The sequence below is a fragment of the Scophthalmus maximus genome, chromosome 8, assembly GCF_022379125.1.
Source record: "Scophthalmus maximus strain ysfricsl-2021 chromosome 8, ASM2237912v1, whole genome shotgun sequence".
Classification (NCBI taxonomy): Eukaryota; Metazoa; Chordata; class Actinopteri; order Pleuronectiformes; family Scophthalmidae; genus Scophthalmus; species Scophthalmus maximus.
The window spans coordinates 12,245,808-12,264,632 of NC_061522.1; the positions used below are offsets into that span (position 1 = coordinate 12,245,808).

Below are 18,825 nucleotides of genomic sequence, written 5' to 3' on the forward strand. Positions count from 1 at the left end.
ACTGGAATGTAGTCGCGCACACACACACACACACACACACACACACACACACACACACACACACACACACACACACACACACACACACAGACAGGCCAGATGTGCATTGTGGTTTTCCCATTCTTCTCAGTAATACAATTCCCGATCCCACGCTGAGGCCTGGCAATATTGATTGAATTTTCATTGGCTATTCAAAGTGCTGGCATAATTTTCGTATCATGGGGAAGCATTTGAAATATTAAATGTCAATGTAATTCTCTGTTCATTGGCTCATCATAAAAATGTGCTCCACCCGTGCAGGGTTTGTTAAGTGACATTCTACACGATACCATGGAATAATATGGGCCTAGAGTGTGTCTAATGTGAACCAGTGTTTCTAAATTGCCTCTATATGCTGAGATCAAGCTCTCTCAATATAGCTGCAGTGACTTTGAAAGAGATGTCATTCTGCCATGAGGTACAAAACGCTTTAGGCACTGGCATCAAAAAGTGACATCAAGCCCTGGATTTTGAGCATGTGTACATGTGTGTGTGTGTGTGTGTGTGTGTGTGTGTGTGTGAAAGTGGGCCCGCTGATTTCAGACTTACCCTTTTGTTCCACTTCTGCGTGAGCCATAGTTAAAATATTTGAAGACGAAAAGGGAGAAAGAAAGAAAGAAAGAAATGGAGACAAGAGACAAAAATAGATTAATGATGCAATAATAGGGAAATCGTGATAATACAATCTCAGATCTCCATAATCGTTCTCATATTTCATCCTAACCTTGTGAGAGTGCCAGGATGCTCTCCATGTGTGATTGGTAATAACATTACGTAAGCGTCTGAGGAGACTACACTGCAGTGGGGAAGCTATCTGACAGTAATGCCCCTCACGCATGTCACACATGGAGACACATGGGGGAACAGACACCAGCGTGCCATGCAGACACCGACAGAGGTAGAAGGATACTGACAGCGAATGCGCAAGACCACATGAAACAACAAACACATATCTTTGTAGTGTCCATAGTGGTCCTATCCCTGCTGTAGGACAAAACACAGCAATAGAAAATGGCTAAATAAAATGAGTTCTTAAATGTATGCGAAAAGCAACAGAGTAATGAAAACCAGAAAATTGATTTGATTACTGGGACTGCATTTCAGTGGACCAGCCAAAAACTGCCACATTAAAATGCTTTCTGATGCACAGTGGGTGAGCTAATGCTTTGGTATGTCACCCAAAGCATCTGTCTGTGTGTGGAAGTGGAAGAAAACGGAATGCACTAGTTTGTTGCTTCAACCACAACAGTGCATTCCCTGGTCTATTATATTCAAAGAGTTGTCCTTAGAGCTTCGCAGAGGAGGGTTACACATGACGCCTCGCAATGAAACGTGCACACTTGCTCAGAGCATCTTAAACGTATGAATTCCATTCCACCTCGCTCCCTGGGGGACTAGGTGGAATGTGAACATGGCAGAAACTTAATCCTGCAGGCACACAGGCGGCCTCAAGTGTCTGGGGGCCCGTTTCAGGAGCTAATGTGGGGCCCTACCCCCCATTAAATAAAATTAAATGAATTTTTATAAAAATAAAAATGCAAGGATTCAAGTTAGTTTGCATCAATAATCGTATATTAACGGACTTCATCTTAAATGCATTATGTGAATTTTCAGCATCAAAGACAACTCAAACAATTCCCTAGTATAAAAACTGAAACAAGGCCCTTTTTTCTTTTGGATGAATGACAAAATGTCATCTTTCTCCAGAACAACTATTCTCTGTGTGCAGGCTTTAACAATTACCTCGAATCAAATTGACAACAAAAGCAATGCTGGGCTGTAAATCTTATCCTTCTGCCACCATATCTACAGTATCCTGAAGGTATACAGTAAATCCTATCAGGTGTGAAGGAGGCAGTCAGTCAGCATCAACAGCGAGGCTTGATGCCTGGTTCCGATGGCTACTGACAGTGAATCATATGAAGTTAGTTGGCTTGTATCTGGTGAGGTTTTCTTTCTTCAGGATCAGACTAGCAAACTCGTCCTTTTACTTCATTAGGTTTTCCAAACCGTACAAAAATAGACCAGTTAAAATATAGCCACACAGGGAGAAAAAATTGTCAATCACAAAAGAGTCATAAACGCAGAGTAGCCTCTTTTGTAAATAAAAGTGCAGACAACAATGGGAAAAACAAACAAACATGTAAATTGGAATTTTGACATAACTTTGTCGGGCCACAGAGCCCCACAGAGTCGGTCAGGAGATTTACAGTAGGAGCCAACAGCAAGGTTGACGAGGATAAATCAGGCCTGGTCTGATTGTGAAGACAGTGATCGACAGGCAGAATACATGACAGATGAGGGGGAACACCCCGGCAGCGTTAGATGACAGAGAGATCACTGTGCGCCTCACAGCTCCGCCGCCAGGCGAGGTAGAGCAGAGCCTCGTGTGGCCCGAGCGGCTCCAACAGTTCAAAATGTTCTCCGTACAATCAACTCCATAACAAGGAACCAGCAGTTTGAAGTGCTCTGCTGCATTTCATCGAGCGTTTGAAATGATATTTCCTCATTATGAATAAAAGAAAAATACCACTCTCACTGCTGGGCTTTTCTTTGTATATATATATGCAATATATATATATATATACGTTAAAAAAAGGGCAGTGAGTTATTCAATTCTTGCACGTCAGTCAAAGGGCCTTTGGAGGCCTGCTTCCATAAAGAGGGGTGAAAAATAGCTAAGGCCGCCCATGTTAAGACCGTGGCCTTGGGTCTGTTAGAGAGCTGCTGAATGGAGCTGGTTCACCGAGAGAAGAAACAAGGGAAGGAGAGGAGAGGAGAGAAGAGGAGAGGAGAGGAAGGGAGACAAGCAGAGTCCTCAAAGGAAAAGCATTTTCTTAAAGACTTCCAAATGGCACAGTTTATATATAGCACAAATGCACTACATATTGCACGGTACATGCATAAATTCTTTAACACATTAAAGCCAAAACTCATCACCAACCACGAGACGTACACAAACACGTGTGACGCACAGAGAAACACACACACACACACACACACACACACACACACACACACACACACACACACACACACACACACACACACACACACACACACACACACACACACACACACACACACACACACACACACACACACACACACACACACACACACACACACACACGTCGCCATTAAATCCTGGGCTCATGAAAAATGCATGGTAACTGGTGCGGCTTAGAACAACTCCCGATAAATAAGCAATCTGTGGAAGGAGATCGTGTTAAACCTAAAACAAGTGTGTGTGTGTGTGTGTGTGTGTGTGTGTGTGTGTGTGTGTGTGTGTGTCAGTGTGCTGATGTTAGTTAAGATATAAAATGCTTCACCACAAGGAAGCGTGTCCCTTGTGAGAAAATCTGTCGGGGACAAAAAGCAGATAGTATGACTAAACAGAGGTGTTTGTGCGACGGAACGACAGACGCACGCACGCACACATATAAACAACACAATGACACGTTGTGGCTGAGAAGACAGGGATTAATGGCACCGCACAACACAAGGACTGCACATCACCTGAGGCTCTCATACAACCTCCCAGACACAAAGGAAAAACATGCAGAGTTCAAGGTTGCCGGCAACTAATAGATTTCAGATGAAAAAGTGTGGCGGCAACAAGTATACCAAATGGCACAGAAAATGTCAAACAAATGTCATTCAATTTGTATTGCTGCTCATCGTTCCACTAGAGGCCTTTTGCTGGTGAGCTCATTGCAGGATTTCAAAAAAAATAAAAAATTGTTGAGGTATCTGTTTTTAATCTCCTTGACAAGGGTAAGGAATGAAAGTTTTTCCACAAATCACAGTCATTCATCTCTCGGTGCACAGCAGGATTTGACAGAGTGAGTGTAGGTTGGCGAGGCATTTGTTGAAACCTCAAGGTCTTGTCAAGGTTAACTTGAGCACGCACAGCGGCGCAGATGAGACGCCTTTTGTACTAATTCAGACACTGTGAGTTGCTATAAGAAGAAAAGCAATAAAAGATATGGACTCTGACAATTTGCCCCCCCCCCCAACCAAAACAAAATACAACATGTCCTTGTTTCCATGAAAACGTCAACAAGGAGGCATCTTCTCTCCATCTTTTTCTCCCATAATTGAATTCTGCAGAGGTGCGGCACGTTTTTATCCGTGCAGTATCTTTGACTGATCATTTGCAAAACCACTTAGACTTCAGTATTGAATAGTTAGTTCTGCAAGCTAGAGAGGAAAAAGTGATTTTGCCCTATTATACCTAGTGAGGCTTTGAATGAATTTCAGAAAAACAATAGCAGAACAATAACAATAACAGCAATGCTCTGCTGCCTGTTTAGTTTCACATTCATTAAAAAACATCTAAATATTCATTAATATCTGTGAAAGTATCCTCGGGATTTTTCAAAATGTCAGTAATCACATCAACGGCTCTGACTGCACCCCGGATGCCTTCTCTGTCTTTTTCCTTCTTTTCCCTTTCCAGTCCTATTTCTCGTACACGTGGTCCACGCGCACACACACACACACACACATAGAAGCAATGTTAATCTGACTGTGCTGCGGTGTAAAGATAATTAGCATTTTTATTGAAAACGTATGGTTTATTACGGATGTATTCGTCGAGGGGGAAAGGCAGTGTGTGTGTGCTCATGAGGGTGTGTAACGTGTGTGTGTGTGTGTGTGTGTGTGTGTGTGTGTGTGTGTGTGTGTGTGTATGGGTGGGGCACGGACACAGTAGCGTGCGTGTGTCTGCAGACAGCGAGTGGCGACAGCAGCCTGACCACTATTATCCCTGATCTCCAATCAGCTCTGCCGGCTGAAGCCCAAGGTCATTTATGGACACAGACATTTTCATCTTTCTCTGTCCATTATTCTCTTCCTTCTTTCCGTCCCCTCATCCTCACCTGCCGCTCTCTCCCCATCATTTCCTACTGCGCCTTTCTCCCCGCTCCTTCCCTCTGCTACACCCCCTGTATTTCTCCCACTTCACCCGACACAAACCCTGTCCACCTCTCACACTGTCTTTTTATCAGTTAAATCATTCTCTCTGTTCCTCGTCTGCTGGCCTCGTCTAACCTATTTCTCTCTATCTCTGTTTCAGCCGTGGCTCTCGCTCCCTCGCTCCGTCTCGCTCCTTCTGTCTTTTTGGGTCCCTTCCATCTTCTCCTGCCCTCTCTGGGAAACGCAAAAAAAAAAACGCCTGCATATGTGCGCGCGCACACGCACACGCACACACACACACACACACAAACACATGCATTTACTGTCCATGCGCACAGAAGCATACACAGACAGAAGCCGAGCTGTGAACAGTTGTTTCCACGACAACACACACACACACGAGCGTACACACGCAGATCTTCTCGTGTCATCATGATGAAGTTATTCCAAGGGTCCAATCGGACAGAAGTCTTTAATTGGAAAGACGAGAAGGTGATTTTATCTTTTAATTAGCTTTCCTGTGGTGCCAAGTTCTATTGTCCAAAATAGACTGCGTGGGTATTGCATAACATATCACTGTTTTTTTTTTCTTCTGTTTAATACACTAAATGTGGTAGTAGGCTAATTGCTTCACAGCGGCAGTTGAGAGCCAGGGTCCACCGTATGAAGATTAGAGAATGGACGGACATAATCCGGAGTGTTCCTGTCTTCTTTTTTCCCCCTTTTTTTTTCAATGGAGGAACATTAATGAAACAATGCGTGTTGTCACATTTCTTTCTTCTGTGGCACATGTAAAGATTAAACCCGTCCGTGTACAAGAGCGGTGATGAGCTAATGTATGGATATTTATCGTCTGCCTGCAGTGCTGCGAGGAAGTATACACAGGTGGCTTATTACTGCCAGAGCTAGCCGGCCAGTTTGGCACACGACTGCCACACACTCGTACCGCAGAGAGCCGGGGAGAGAACGTGAGAGAGCACTTGAATTTTAGCGCTGGAAAACAGCCAAAAACCTGCAGTGCAGGGAGGAGAGAGGAAGAGTTGTGAAGGCGGTGCGAGCCAAAAAAATCTTCCAGAAAAAAAAGAAGGAAAGAAAGGGAGGGGAGGTGGAGGGACAAATTATCCGTGCAAGTTGAACCGTATATAATTTAATTACCTGTTCGACAACCCACTTTGAGATTTGTTTACAATATCCATGTAGTGGGAAACACACCAGCTCAGCCTGAACATCAGTCTTCAGGAAAAGCACAATCTACAGTTTGAAGTGTGTGAAGTGTGTCTCTCTCTCTCTCTCTCTCTCTCTCTCTCTCTCTGGAGCTCGGCTCAGTTTTTCTTTCCGCACAATGAGTTTGTGATTAGCAACACGGGGCCTGGGAGGGGATCACTGGGGGTCAGGCGCTTACGCTCGGCAACCGGCACCACCACTGTGCTTCACGTCGGGGGAGAGCCACTTGAGTTATGGACGTCCCTTGATGTTACAGTCATTTGAGCGCACTATAAGCCGACCCAGCCTCCGCATGTAAATGTGATGATTTGTCAGTCGCTGCAGCTCTGCGAGTGTTTTAGGAACGCGACAGTTTGAGTACGCCGTCGTATATTTCAGAAAACAAGCCTCTTTTATTGATCCGCCCTTGATTTACAGCAACATTATGGAGATATTTCACCGCTTAATGTCCCGCAAAATGTATCTTTCACAACAATGCAGCTGACAGCATTGATTTGCTATGTCGAGCACGTCGGCTTGATTGTGGATGACTGGGTCTCCGGCCTGAATGTCGGCGTGCAGGAGTGTCCGTAGTTGGAATGTTGGGACATTATCGCGCCTTTTAAAGACTAATTGATTTCATAAACATTTGAAAGACGGGATTTGGGAGTTTATGGAAGGTCGAGCTTCATGTATGTAAACGGTGTAAAGCGGAAAGTCATGGTATCCAAGGCCTTGTTTCACCTCTACACAACATATTTCTGGGCAACATTTCTCAAGGCTAAACGCACCCACAGGAGCCAGGTAGTGTATCACCGCGCCACCTGATCCACCCTGAACACTTAGTCAGTACACAGAAACTGCTAATGTACTGCCAAGGCTCTCTCTCTCTCTCTCTCTCTCTCTCTCTCTTACTCTCGTTTTTCTCCAGTGCTTTATCTCTCTGCCTTTCTACGTCCCTCTCTCCGTCAGCCGAGCTCTCCAATGACTCCGGTTTGGGATGCTGTCTATTTTTATGGGTCGAAACGCTACCCTGACATACCCCGTAGTTTATCAGATCACCCTGCAACTCATCTCCCTGGTCCCGCCCAGTTTTATCAAAGCTGCTCTTTATGATGATGAATCTATGATATACGTCTTGCTCTATTTTCACAGTCACGCATTTTTAAATCGACGATAAAAACACAACGCGCCGACAAGGTTCAAATGAATGGAGGAGACGAGAGAAAACACACAACTGACAAACACTCTGCTTTGACGCTTTCACGTGCGTGCGTGTGTGTGTGTGTGTGCGCGTGTGTGTGTGTGAGTGTGTGTGTGTGGTGTGTGTGCACAAGCTTGGTGGGGCATTAAGCAGGTATCAGGTTGTGTTTCCATCTGCTCCAGAGAGGGCTCTGATAGTCCTATTATTTAATCTGCTGGTCATTCTAGACGCCAGGCAAGAGCCGTTTAGCCAGACATAATTGAATGCTTCAGTGTGGGAGATCACCTTGGCCGTCTGCATGGACCATGGTGCCAAGACTGTACGCTCAGACTGCATTAGACAAAAGAATCTAAATACATTCAAGTGATTTATGCAGAACTTTTGAGGGAAAAACATGTATTAAAAAAATCAAGTTCAAAAACATTTATTCCAATCACTCAACTTTGTAACAGAGCTCCTATCTGACTTTTTGCCACTTTATTACTTTATGGCAAAAAGTAAGAATCACAGACAAGATTAATGGACTTTTTTGCTACAAATAAATCACATCTATACCTCAACTCCAACTGTGAATGTCCTCCTTTCTTTCATGACTTATAACTGTTCCACTGCAGAGTCTTTTATATCGAACAAAATACGTCAAAAGTAAAATACAGCGCACTGAATGTGTCCAAAATGAACATGCTTTTATTTCTCAACAAACACATCTTGAATCTACATTCATGTGAGCTCTGTATAGGAGACCATGTATCAAGGTCATGTAATATGGAAAAGTATGCATTGTTCAGTTGTAGTTTATATTCATTAAAAAAACTGATATTCATTATATTTGATCTCTTTAGACACATGGTCTCCTTTTGGAAAGTTATCTCTTAATTTTGTATTTTTAAGGAATACAGTGCTTTCTCCTTTTTCATTGCATATTTAATGTAACATATTTTAAACTTAAATTAAACTTAACTCAATAGTTTTCAATGCCTCCTTTGATTGAAAAAAAAACTAGTGAGCGGAAACACGAGGGACATCGCTCGAGGTTTAGCTTTATCATGAACACTTTATCAGACACTGCGGCGGCATTTTAGTTTTTGCCTTTGGACAAAGCCTCTGGGCAAGAGTGTAGTGTGAAATAAACATCAATGACAAATAGATGTCTTTAATCCACGGCTCCAACCTGAACCCTTATGTATTTATTATGCAGTGAGCTATAAGCTAGATTTTGGGGAAAACTATACTAGTCAAGGAAAAAAAAGTTTCACAGTTTTGAGGACATTTTACATCCAAGTCCCATGTCACTTCGGTGAAGACAGCCTCCCCGTCAGTTATCACACGGTCAAAGGTCAAATCAGCATCATTTGAGCCCATCCTGCTTCTTATCTGTCCTTCCGCAGACTTTCTGAGAGGGCTGCATCCTCATAGCTTCCCATATGAACTTCATCTGGCACTCAAATTATTGTTCATGTTCATTTCAAATTTTGATTTTCTAAACTTGTGAAGAAAACAAATATGTATCAAGGTCTTAAAATCATAGTGTGTTAAAGAAACAGTTAAGTGATAATAATGTGTGGATAATGCGATCAAAGAGGATATAACTATATCAGCAATTCGATTATGGAGAAAAGAGATTAAAAAAAAATGTTGAAATAATATGTTTTTTAAAAAGAGCACTTACTGTAAGGGACACACTCATACTGGACTTCCAGGTATTTGTATGTGCCAGGGCAGGGGTCAGGGAAGACATCAGGCCCAGCCACCACTGCACACTGGGTACGGTTGTTGCATCTGAATGGGAGAGATGAGTAAAGAGGCAGATATGTTAGCTGAACGTGGAGGCGAAAAAAAATATATCCTCACAAACACCCATTGGAAAGACACATGCTTCCCCCCCTTTCTTTATTAAGGCGTAAGCACTCTACAGTACAGACCCTGACACATACTGTATGTAATGTACAGTGAGAGGAATTGCATCCTCTCACGTAATGCACTTCACCCCAACATTCGAGGGGCCTCTCTGTTTAAGGACACGTTAGACTGACGAGAGACCAGACAATACGTCCTCACTGGTGCCGCTGGAGTCAACATTACACTAATAGAATCACTGTGTGCGGCTGTACACAAAGTGAACCATAGTGCGCTGTTGTGCAAGGACACTTGTCTCCATCCTTATCCTGTCACGTACCTTGTGTGTGTGTGTGTGTGTGTGTGTGTGTGTGTGTGTGCGTGCACGCGCATGCAGTGAGAACAACAACAACCTATGCTTTAAAGAGGATTCTGCCCCAGAATCGAGATAATTAATTCTAATTATCAGAGGGGCTCTCTCATCTGACACACAAAAAGTAAGTATTCCTCACTCTTATTAACACAGGTTATGTAAGGCCCCACACTCTGTGTCTGTACAACGGGCCTCTGAGGGTTCGTGTTCGCACACGGCCGCGTGCATGTGTGCACTCATGAGGGCATAAAAATGCACACATGACATTTATGCGTGTTTGTAATTAAACGATCGCCCCTCACAACAACAGATGATTTGTTGGGGGACAGTTGGAGCCCATGTATTACCATGATAGATACATGTAATAGCATACAATTTTATCCCACCCTCAACCACTTTATCTCACTCCCGCTTTAGATAAATTACTGACATAATGTGAATGATGAATATATCATGTCTTAAGAATAGGGACGAGGGGATGCATGATGAGAACAGACCTACCAGCTTATCCAAGTTGTATTACAGTTGTTACAACGACCTGCTGTCCAAAGCAAAGGCGACACAGTGCAGCATTCTACGTCGAGTGAATGTCCATCTTATTTTCAGACTTTTTTTCTGTTGCCAGGTATACTTTCCACAGTTACTCAGGTATTTTTACCATCTGCCATTTCCCCTAACAATGGAAAGCTATTGGGAGCTACAGGGGAACAAAACAACACATCTCTTCTTGCACAGTGGCAGACGCATTTGCTTTGTTCCCTAAATCAAGCCTTCAATTTTCCGAGAAATGTTGTACCCAGACAAAATTGCGTAATGATATTGAAGCTTACAGGGAACCAATCAGAACGCTATTGGTTTCATTATTTGTTAGCCATTTCATTGGACGATAAGCCTTTACTTAATTATCATAGGTCAAAGTTAAAATAATGTCTATTGCAACTTTACGAGGGCTGATGAGCTCTTCCCTCTCTCATCTGAATATCTCCTTTCAATTAGGACCACTGTTCTTTCTCCCTCTCTGCGCACCTGTCAAACAGGCGACATTTATATTAAAAACACTCCGATTCTTCCATTGAGATATTTTTTAATGAGCGTGCCAAACCCCTCAAGTCTCCCTTCTTTCAGTATCACATGCAACACTTTGCATAATGAAATATGCATGAGAGCTAATCTAATTTTTATTCAATATCCAGATATAACACGTAGAAAGTGCGTGGGCGAAAGAGATGCAACTACTGTCACACACCGTGTATCCCGAATCTATTGTTGACCAGTGTGTCTGTGGTCAAGTGACGGGTGACCGGAGTTGAAAAGGTTTAGAACTCTACGTGTTGCGATGTCTGTCGTATTCTAATAACAAAACCAGCCAGACTTCTCTCCCCTCTCCCTCCCCTCATTTTTCTCGCCTCTGTGCTTTTTAATTTCTTGCCCCGGTGCCTTCATCATCGGTCACCTGTCATCAGTGCAAGTTGTGGACGGGCGGGGGGCGGGGGGGGGGGGGGGGGGCACAAAACTGACAACTTTGCTCACAACACCCACCAATGGACACGACTGGCTTGCCCACATTGGCGGATCAGACCGAAAAACCCAATTTAATGACCTCCTGTATTTGCTATCGCAAAACCCCCCCAAAAACACTTGTTATGATGTCATCACACTGAGAAATGAGGTTTGGGTTCAAACATATACCTCCACAGGTGCAAGTGTAGTATTAATCATTTCCACGCACAAACTTTGAGGAGAAGAAACTCTGGTAACAACAAGAAACCCAAGGTGCTTTCAAAGAAAAAGACAAAAAAAATAGAACAAAGGGGGAAAATTACAACTGATACCAAAGGCTGCGAATAATTTAGTCAGTGAAAACAGATGACATCAACAATTCACTGTATAAAGTCAACAAAATGCATTAATACCTGGAACACTATACTGTACATTAAAAAAAGACCCAAATGCAGGGAACAGGCAGTGTAGAGGAAATAAAAGATACAAATGTGAGCAAAAGGGTACGTGTGTGTGTGTGTGTGTGTGTGTGTGTGTGTTTATTTCTGCTTTATGATACTGCAAAAGACACAACTCTGTTCTCGGGACTTTCACGGCTGAGTCATAAAACACTGAAGGTTATTGACTGGTATTTTAAATAGAGGGTAGAGAGCAAAGATTTGACATAATCCCTTACACCCCCTATCTCTCTGCTATCACTTCTTTGTCTATTTTTGTCTGCACTACCTTTCTTTTTCCCTTAAGTCAAGATAATAAACCAATTTCTCTCTCAGCTTTTGTCTTCATCCCTCCAACCAAGGAATTATTCCTCTCTGTGCCTCTGTCTTTGTCTCTCATTTCCACGGTCTGTTTTTTCTTCTTTTCAGTCTGTTTATCTATCTTAAACCCACTTAGCTGCAGTTTCTGAAGTCACACCCAGATATATGTGGTAGGCCTCTTATTGCTGGCTTCTTTCTCCCTCTGTCTTCTCCCCCTCCTTAATATCTTTCTCATCCCTGCCTCCCTCAGGGCGCCATCTCCTGCCTCCCTCTGTTTCTCCCTCAATCCCTCCATCCTTACTAAAGCCTGCTGACGTCACCATTCTGTCTGAGCCAGTAGCCTGAGTCAGATCCAAAAAAGACTCCCTTATGTCCCCAGTACCTCAGGCTCCTTCCCGTTTTCTCTCTCTCTCTCTCTCTGCTACCCTCGTTCCTTCTATGCCAATGTGTTTATCCAGCAGTCGGACAAAACATAAAAACATCAGCAAAAATTTCCCAATTTACGTCCTGAGGCCCCGTACGGAATGTGGATGTAGAACGTGCACTCTGGTCCCCCTCCCTCCCCCGTCCACACCTTTGCAACCTTTTGCATATACCAAAATGGCTCTATAGTCTTCATATGTGTTTTTCTCAGTGTTGGCAGAAAAGCTCCTTTTTAATTAGCATGGCCACATCAAAACAAGGCAGTGGCCTGGATACCGCCTTGCTTACTGGCTTTCTTCCCTGCAAATGTGCAACACACACACACACACACACACAGACAGACACACAGACACACACAAACACAGACACACACACACACACACACAAACTATTCGCTAACAAAGCCGAGCTGTGGCAGGCAGGGAAAGAGAACGCTGCGATGCTGCAGTGGGTGCTGCTGCTGTTGTTATTCTCTGATGTTCCTCACTTTGTTTGGCAGACCCCCCCTTCACTCTGTCTCTCTGTCTCCATCCCTCACATAAACATAACTGACTGGCTGATGATTTGATGAGGCTGACGCTGGCTGACGGAGTGTGCGAGTGCGAGTGTGCATGTGTGCGAGCGAAACGCATGTGTCTGTGAGCAGATGTGAAATGGAATAAATGTTTTGTGCGAGCGTGCGCGCATTTGCCTGCGTGTGTGAATGTGCTCGAGTGCAGATATGTAGAAAGGAATATATAATTACAGAGCAAGTGAGAGCCGGGAACTAATCCTCATGAGTCGACAGAGGTGTCTGAGAGTGAGTGACACACAAAGCCCTGGCATAGGCTTCTGAAATCCCCATTCGAATATACTGCGTCAGCGGGCATCATCTACAACACTGCATGGACATGCTTAACACACAACTTCCGGCAACCACGCCTGAATCCTGTCGACACACATACAAACACGTACATTCACAGTAGACTGTGAAAAGACAGTGTCAGGAATTGAACCACTAACAAACTTGCCCATAACATCCGAACTACAACCAATATAATGTTTATTATTGAGCTGCACGAAAATAACAAAGCGTTTGATAAAACCGCAAATGACATTTCCTCGTGTGAACCAGCTCAAACCGCCCAGTGAAACGGGAGGAAATTCCATTCGTTGATGAAGACTGTGCGATGTGGTTGAACGCTCCAGGAGAAGCTGGTATGAAGTATGAAGTCAACATTACTAACTGGGACTAACAGAGATCTTAATTTTCCCAAGGCCTTTTTTTTTTTGAGAGATTTTAGCATTTATCTTCATGAGGTAATTCAGTAAATAGAATTGTTTCTAGACATGATGTTAACTCAATGTGCGATGATTTTCTTAAACTTGTCTTATCTGCAGCTTATTCCCGAGCTTCACTTTTCATATTCGGAGACCAATCTGTATCCAATAAAGAACTTGCCATACATAAAACTCACCAAAGCTCTTGTCTTTAGTCATTTTTTCCAATACGTCCTGCCAAGGTCTAGAGATTACGTAAAATTGTGTTAATTAAAGGCAGCTTAGAAACACTAATGCTAAATAACCAACAGTACAAGATGTGTGGAATATGGAAACTTAGTTTGTTCTGCTGTTGGTACTGTTACTTCCTGGTTTTTAGGCTTTTGGGTGCTTTGTCACTTCTTGGTTCCTGTACCTTTTTTTTGCTTGTGCTGCTGGCTGGGTGTGGTTGTCTGTGAACTGAAACCCACCAGAACCAGAGACTCTCACAACAATCCCAGTGATTCATTCATTCATTCTGTTTCTCCGATCTCCTCTCATGTGTTATACACTGCAGTATAAATCCAACCATTACCTCAAATCCTACCATCAATGTTTTTTTCTTTCTCCTGACCTATCTGTCCTTCTCCTGTCACATGAAGCAAGCCACAGGATATGTTAAGAGAAGACGTGGTTAGGGGCGGATTTTTAGTTATTCGAGCTGTTATGAATTTCAGGGGGGATTTTGAATGAACCCGGAGATTGTCGTTTCTCTTTGGCTGTCGACATTCTACTGAAAGACGATTAGTGAAAACAACAATCTGAGCATTCAAAACCTCGTCAAACATTATCATTGATATAACACAACACTGTAAAGGCACACATAACATTATGCTGTAGAACAACAGAGTGTTGTCGGAAAATTCCCGACGCATTTTTCAAAAGAGCAAGCAAGCTGCGTCTGAAATCTCTCTATTTACCAAACAGCGCACTATATTTGGCTAATTAACTAATTTGCAACAACAAATATATTTTGGAGGAAACATAATGAAAGCATAAGCAAAATGTTCACAAAGTATTTGATTATATCCAAACGTGCAGTGACGACAGCATTACTAATCATTTTTTATGATTCTTTTTTGGGAGTCACTGCAGTTGGTTAAAGCGAGGAAAAGATCCTTGTCTCCTTTATTTACAAAAAAGTCCATGGTGACTTCAAACGCAACATGTTTATTCACATTTAACCAAAACCAAAATATTTCCAACGTCCTGTGGATGTGAAGCAATTCATTAAAAACATTGTTGTCCTTAAACATAATCCAGCCAACGGTTACACTGCCACCACAGAGTTTAATTGGGAAAACAGTTGAGCTGCCTCTGACTGTAATTTCTGGGAAATGTATGCACCATAAAGTGCCTCAGAAATTTCCACTTTAAAAAAGATGCAAAAAGTGAACAACATATAACAACAATTATGGTCTAGGGGGTTGTGAATGAGTGAATTTTCTTTACAATTTCACTTTAACATGTTGAAAAGTGGAAAAACAAGACATTCAAGCACAGAGATCACAATCCCAGCACTACTTTGCAACATCTTTGATAACTGCTATACTGAGCATATTTTGGTGTCTATTTTTTTACACCAGCAGAACCTGCCGCAAACAGACAGGGAGAACAGTTTCTGCTTTTGACAGTTGGACTACATCCATAAGCACAGAATGATGTTGATTATGTAGGTTATCGTGGGGAAGGATGACAGAACTCGGCACATAGGCTTTTGAAAATATCTGTTAAAAAAAGTTTTTGTTAAACTGCAATGTGATGTTCAGTTACATAAATGTGTTTGCCTTTTCTTTAATCAAGATTATACAGTATTTTGTCCAATCTCTGTGGTGTCTAAACTGTAGCAAACTTTTATTTCTTTGTAAATCACATGTTCCCATCACTGCTGATGGTCAGCCTGACTGTGACAGGCGGTCAATGTTTTTGTGAGAGGGAGAGAGCGAGAGAGAGAGAACAGCAGGGCAAAGAGTGCTGCACACAGCTCTGCAATTTGGCAGCGGTTGAAAACACAAAGTTAAAGACCTTTAATGACAAAAAATATTTTTTGCATCATTTTGAAAATGTGGTGGTGCAAATATTGCACATTTAGTGTATCCTATATACAGTTGGAAAAAACATAAAATAACAAAAGGAAGAGAGAGAAATGAATTTCAACAGGGCTCTTTGTCTCCTGCGGGAGTTCAGGAAACCCATTTGACAGCAGACAGAGCATAGTTACTGTATCTCGCTACAGGATAAAAAGCTGTTAGGCTGGCCTTACACCCTCTCCCTCTCCCTCTCTCACACACACACAAACACACACGCACGCACACACACACACACACACATGTATGAGATTCTCCTGCTACTGGCCTTATTTCAGCTTTATGTCATAATACACACATATACAGTATAGTAGGTTGTTTGGAAATGGACAAATGGAGTGATGGGAATAGATGTTGAATTGGAGGAATAAAACGTGTGTGTTGGGGGTTGGAGTGTGGGGGGGGTGCAGAGGTACCTGGATGTAGTTAGTAAATGAAGAGTGATGCCGGGATAACGATTGACAGAGGTAAGGGAAGCAGAGCAAGACACACCGATGTCTGTGCGTGTTTGCGTGAGTAATCTGTGTGTATGTCTACCATGGGGTATAGTGAAGCAGACACATCACATCCTGTGCCAGCACCACCATACCACACATGAAATAAAAAAAATGACAGATCTGTCTCTCTCTCTTTCTCCCACACACAGACACATATACACACCAACGCGAATGCACTTCTCGGCGGTCCCTGCATGTCTGTCAGCTCTCGAGCAGCCTGTCAGACAAGCCACAGGTAAAATAATGTTGTTTTTCCAACTGGGAAAAAGCTTTGAAATGTGTTGCATTATTAATATTTGGCTAGAGGATGTCACTCTCACCCATTCTTCTCATATTTTTTTTTCTTCCTCAGCATGTCTTGTATAGGCTGTGTGTCCAATATGTAGCTTCTGTCTGACTACATATTGAACTGTATACCTGCATGATGGGAATATGAATTGTAACCTGGGTGATGTCAATGATAGAAAATGACAGATGACTGACAAATTAAAGTTAGGTCAATAAAATCACCGACTTGCACTGACACATTTCGCCGAAGTGACAAAATATATGTTAAAAATCAGGTAATTGCAAACTCCCCCTCTGCATACAGAGAACCATCTGTATGCGAAAACAACGGAGACGTTTCTGCACTGACATTGTTAACACAAACACTTCATGCCCTCTATACTGCAGGCAGGCTGACAGCCAAGAAGCTACAGTTTTTAAACTCCGCCATCTCTCCTCTCCTCTTGCAATGGTAACCATGGCAACTTCCACGTCGTCCGATTCCAGGACACACTCGGGGAGTCTTCCTCCTGATTCCACCTAGCAACATTCCTCCACTGGTTTCCCCGTGTTTCGGTCTGCCTTACATCTGTGTGTACGTGTGTGCTCTTCTCTGTGTGACACCTCATTCTCCACAATTTAATCCAAGACCACCTGCTTGCACAAACTCCAAATCCTCCTCAAGGCTCAAAGACGAGAAGCATTAAAGGCAGCTGGGCTGTCTCTTTTGGTTGGTGAAAAGCAGAGGAGCGTGCTAGACGCCATTGCCGTCAAGACGATGGAGCCACGCCAAACCGAGGCGCTGTCGCGTAGGATTTAGTCAGCCTCACATCATATTGCACAAAAAAAAAAAAGATGCTGTCGTGTGTTTGCATGTACTGTATGTGCATGTGCAATACGAAGAGGGATGCTTCTTGTGTCCTGGTCTGATTTTTGTACCTCAATGTCAATGTCAAAGTATCCAGTCGGTCACTGCATGCGAGCACGTCTCAGGCACTGACTCACATGTTAGTCTCTGCATGTGTCAGACTTTGTGTGTGTGTTTGTGGGAGAGGGAGGATGAAATAAAGGGGTTGTGTGGTGTGTCTAGACCATTCTCCAACCATTCTCAGGCAGCCATATAGCTTAGGTGCTCAGTGAAGCATAATAACTAAGGTTAGCAGAGCTGTCGGGACAGAAGAAAAGGGTCAGACAGCGGAGTCTTTGACATGTGGAAATACAGAGGTTTTGGAGGAACAACAGTTGTCAGTCAGGGTGAAAGTGTCTTGGTGTGTGAGTGGGTAGATAGATGGAAGATAATGAGGCTATGTATAAAGGGCAGAAATATAATGTGGTGAACCTTGGTGCCCATTGCCATCACAGATCTGACGGGAAATTTCTATATATTGCATGAGCTTCAGGAACCACTATATGCCAGAATCTGCCTATATTTAAGTGTTAAAATAAAATACCTTCAAAGATGCATCTATCTGCATCTTTCTCTGCGTGTGTGTGTGTGTGTGTGTGTGTGTGTGTGTGTGGCCGTGTGTGTACATATGCATGCACGGCATGTATGTGTGTAGGCCCTAATTACCGCATTGAGCAAGGGTGACAGTTGGGCCCCTAGGGTGCCGCAGGGCATCTCCTGTAACCATGGTGACTGCAAGGGTAGCAGCACACACACACACACGCACACGCATACACCAACACCCAAACACATGCACACACACACACACACACACACACACACACACACACATTAAGTAGGACATTTCCAGATATGACCTCATTCAATGGGAAGCAGGGGCGTTAATGGAGGTAAAAGACAATTGAATAGATACAAACAGAAAAAGTCTACTATACATATATTACAAGATATAATTGTTGACATCCTGGTGAGTCCACCTCTACAAGACCCCACACAAAACACCCAGAAGACACAGCCTTAGTTGCCTCAGTACAAAATGTCAACTTAGCAGGTAATATTGTTTTTGCAGCATCACTGGGCTGGAGTAATGATTTTTTGTTTAAAACTCTGATTTATGTAAGGCGAGAGCAATTATTTACACATCTCTGTCATTATGTGTTCTGCCTCTTTTTTCATCTCCTTCTCTATTTACAGAGATGGATTAGACTCGAATGGAGAAGACAGGTGAAGTGCAGGTGTACCTGGGGGGGGAATAAGTGTCTGTAGAACTTCATCGCTTACACATTCCTGGACTGTAGGACGTGATGAGCACTAGATTGTAGTCTATGAATCAAGTGTTTTTCTATAATTCAGAGTCAAAGGAAAAGAACTTCAGAGGATTCTTCCCAGTCTTCTGTGTGAGTGGTTCAAACATGCGGGTGCACACATACACACATACAAGCGGAGATGTGCGCATTTTCACACGTGTGCACCAAGGCGCATATACACACTAGCGCACTAGCCTGGTGCTTT

The 18,825-nt window shown here is 43.1% G+C and overlaps 1 protein-coding gene across 14 annotated transcripts in view; it reads right to left on the minus strand.

The window, feature by feature from the left end:
• adgrl3.1 (adhesion G protein-coupled receptor L3.1) overlaps nucleotides 1–18,825 on the minus strand; it is a 114,452-nt gene that overhangs the window by 50,800 nt on the left and 44,827 nt on the right. For all 14 annotated transcript variants that reach the window (XM_047333919.1, XM_047333920.1, XM_047333921.1 and 11 more), the window contains 2 exons: nucleotides 9,036–9,145; nucleotides 589–603 (listed from right to left, as the gene is read on the minus strand). In XM_047333919.1, the coding sequence (XP_047189875.1) occupies nucleotides 589–603; nucleotides 9,036–9,145 (125 nt within the window). The remainder of the gene's footprint in view (nucleotides 1–588; nucleotides 604–9,035; nucleotides 9,146–18,825) is intronic.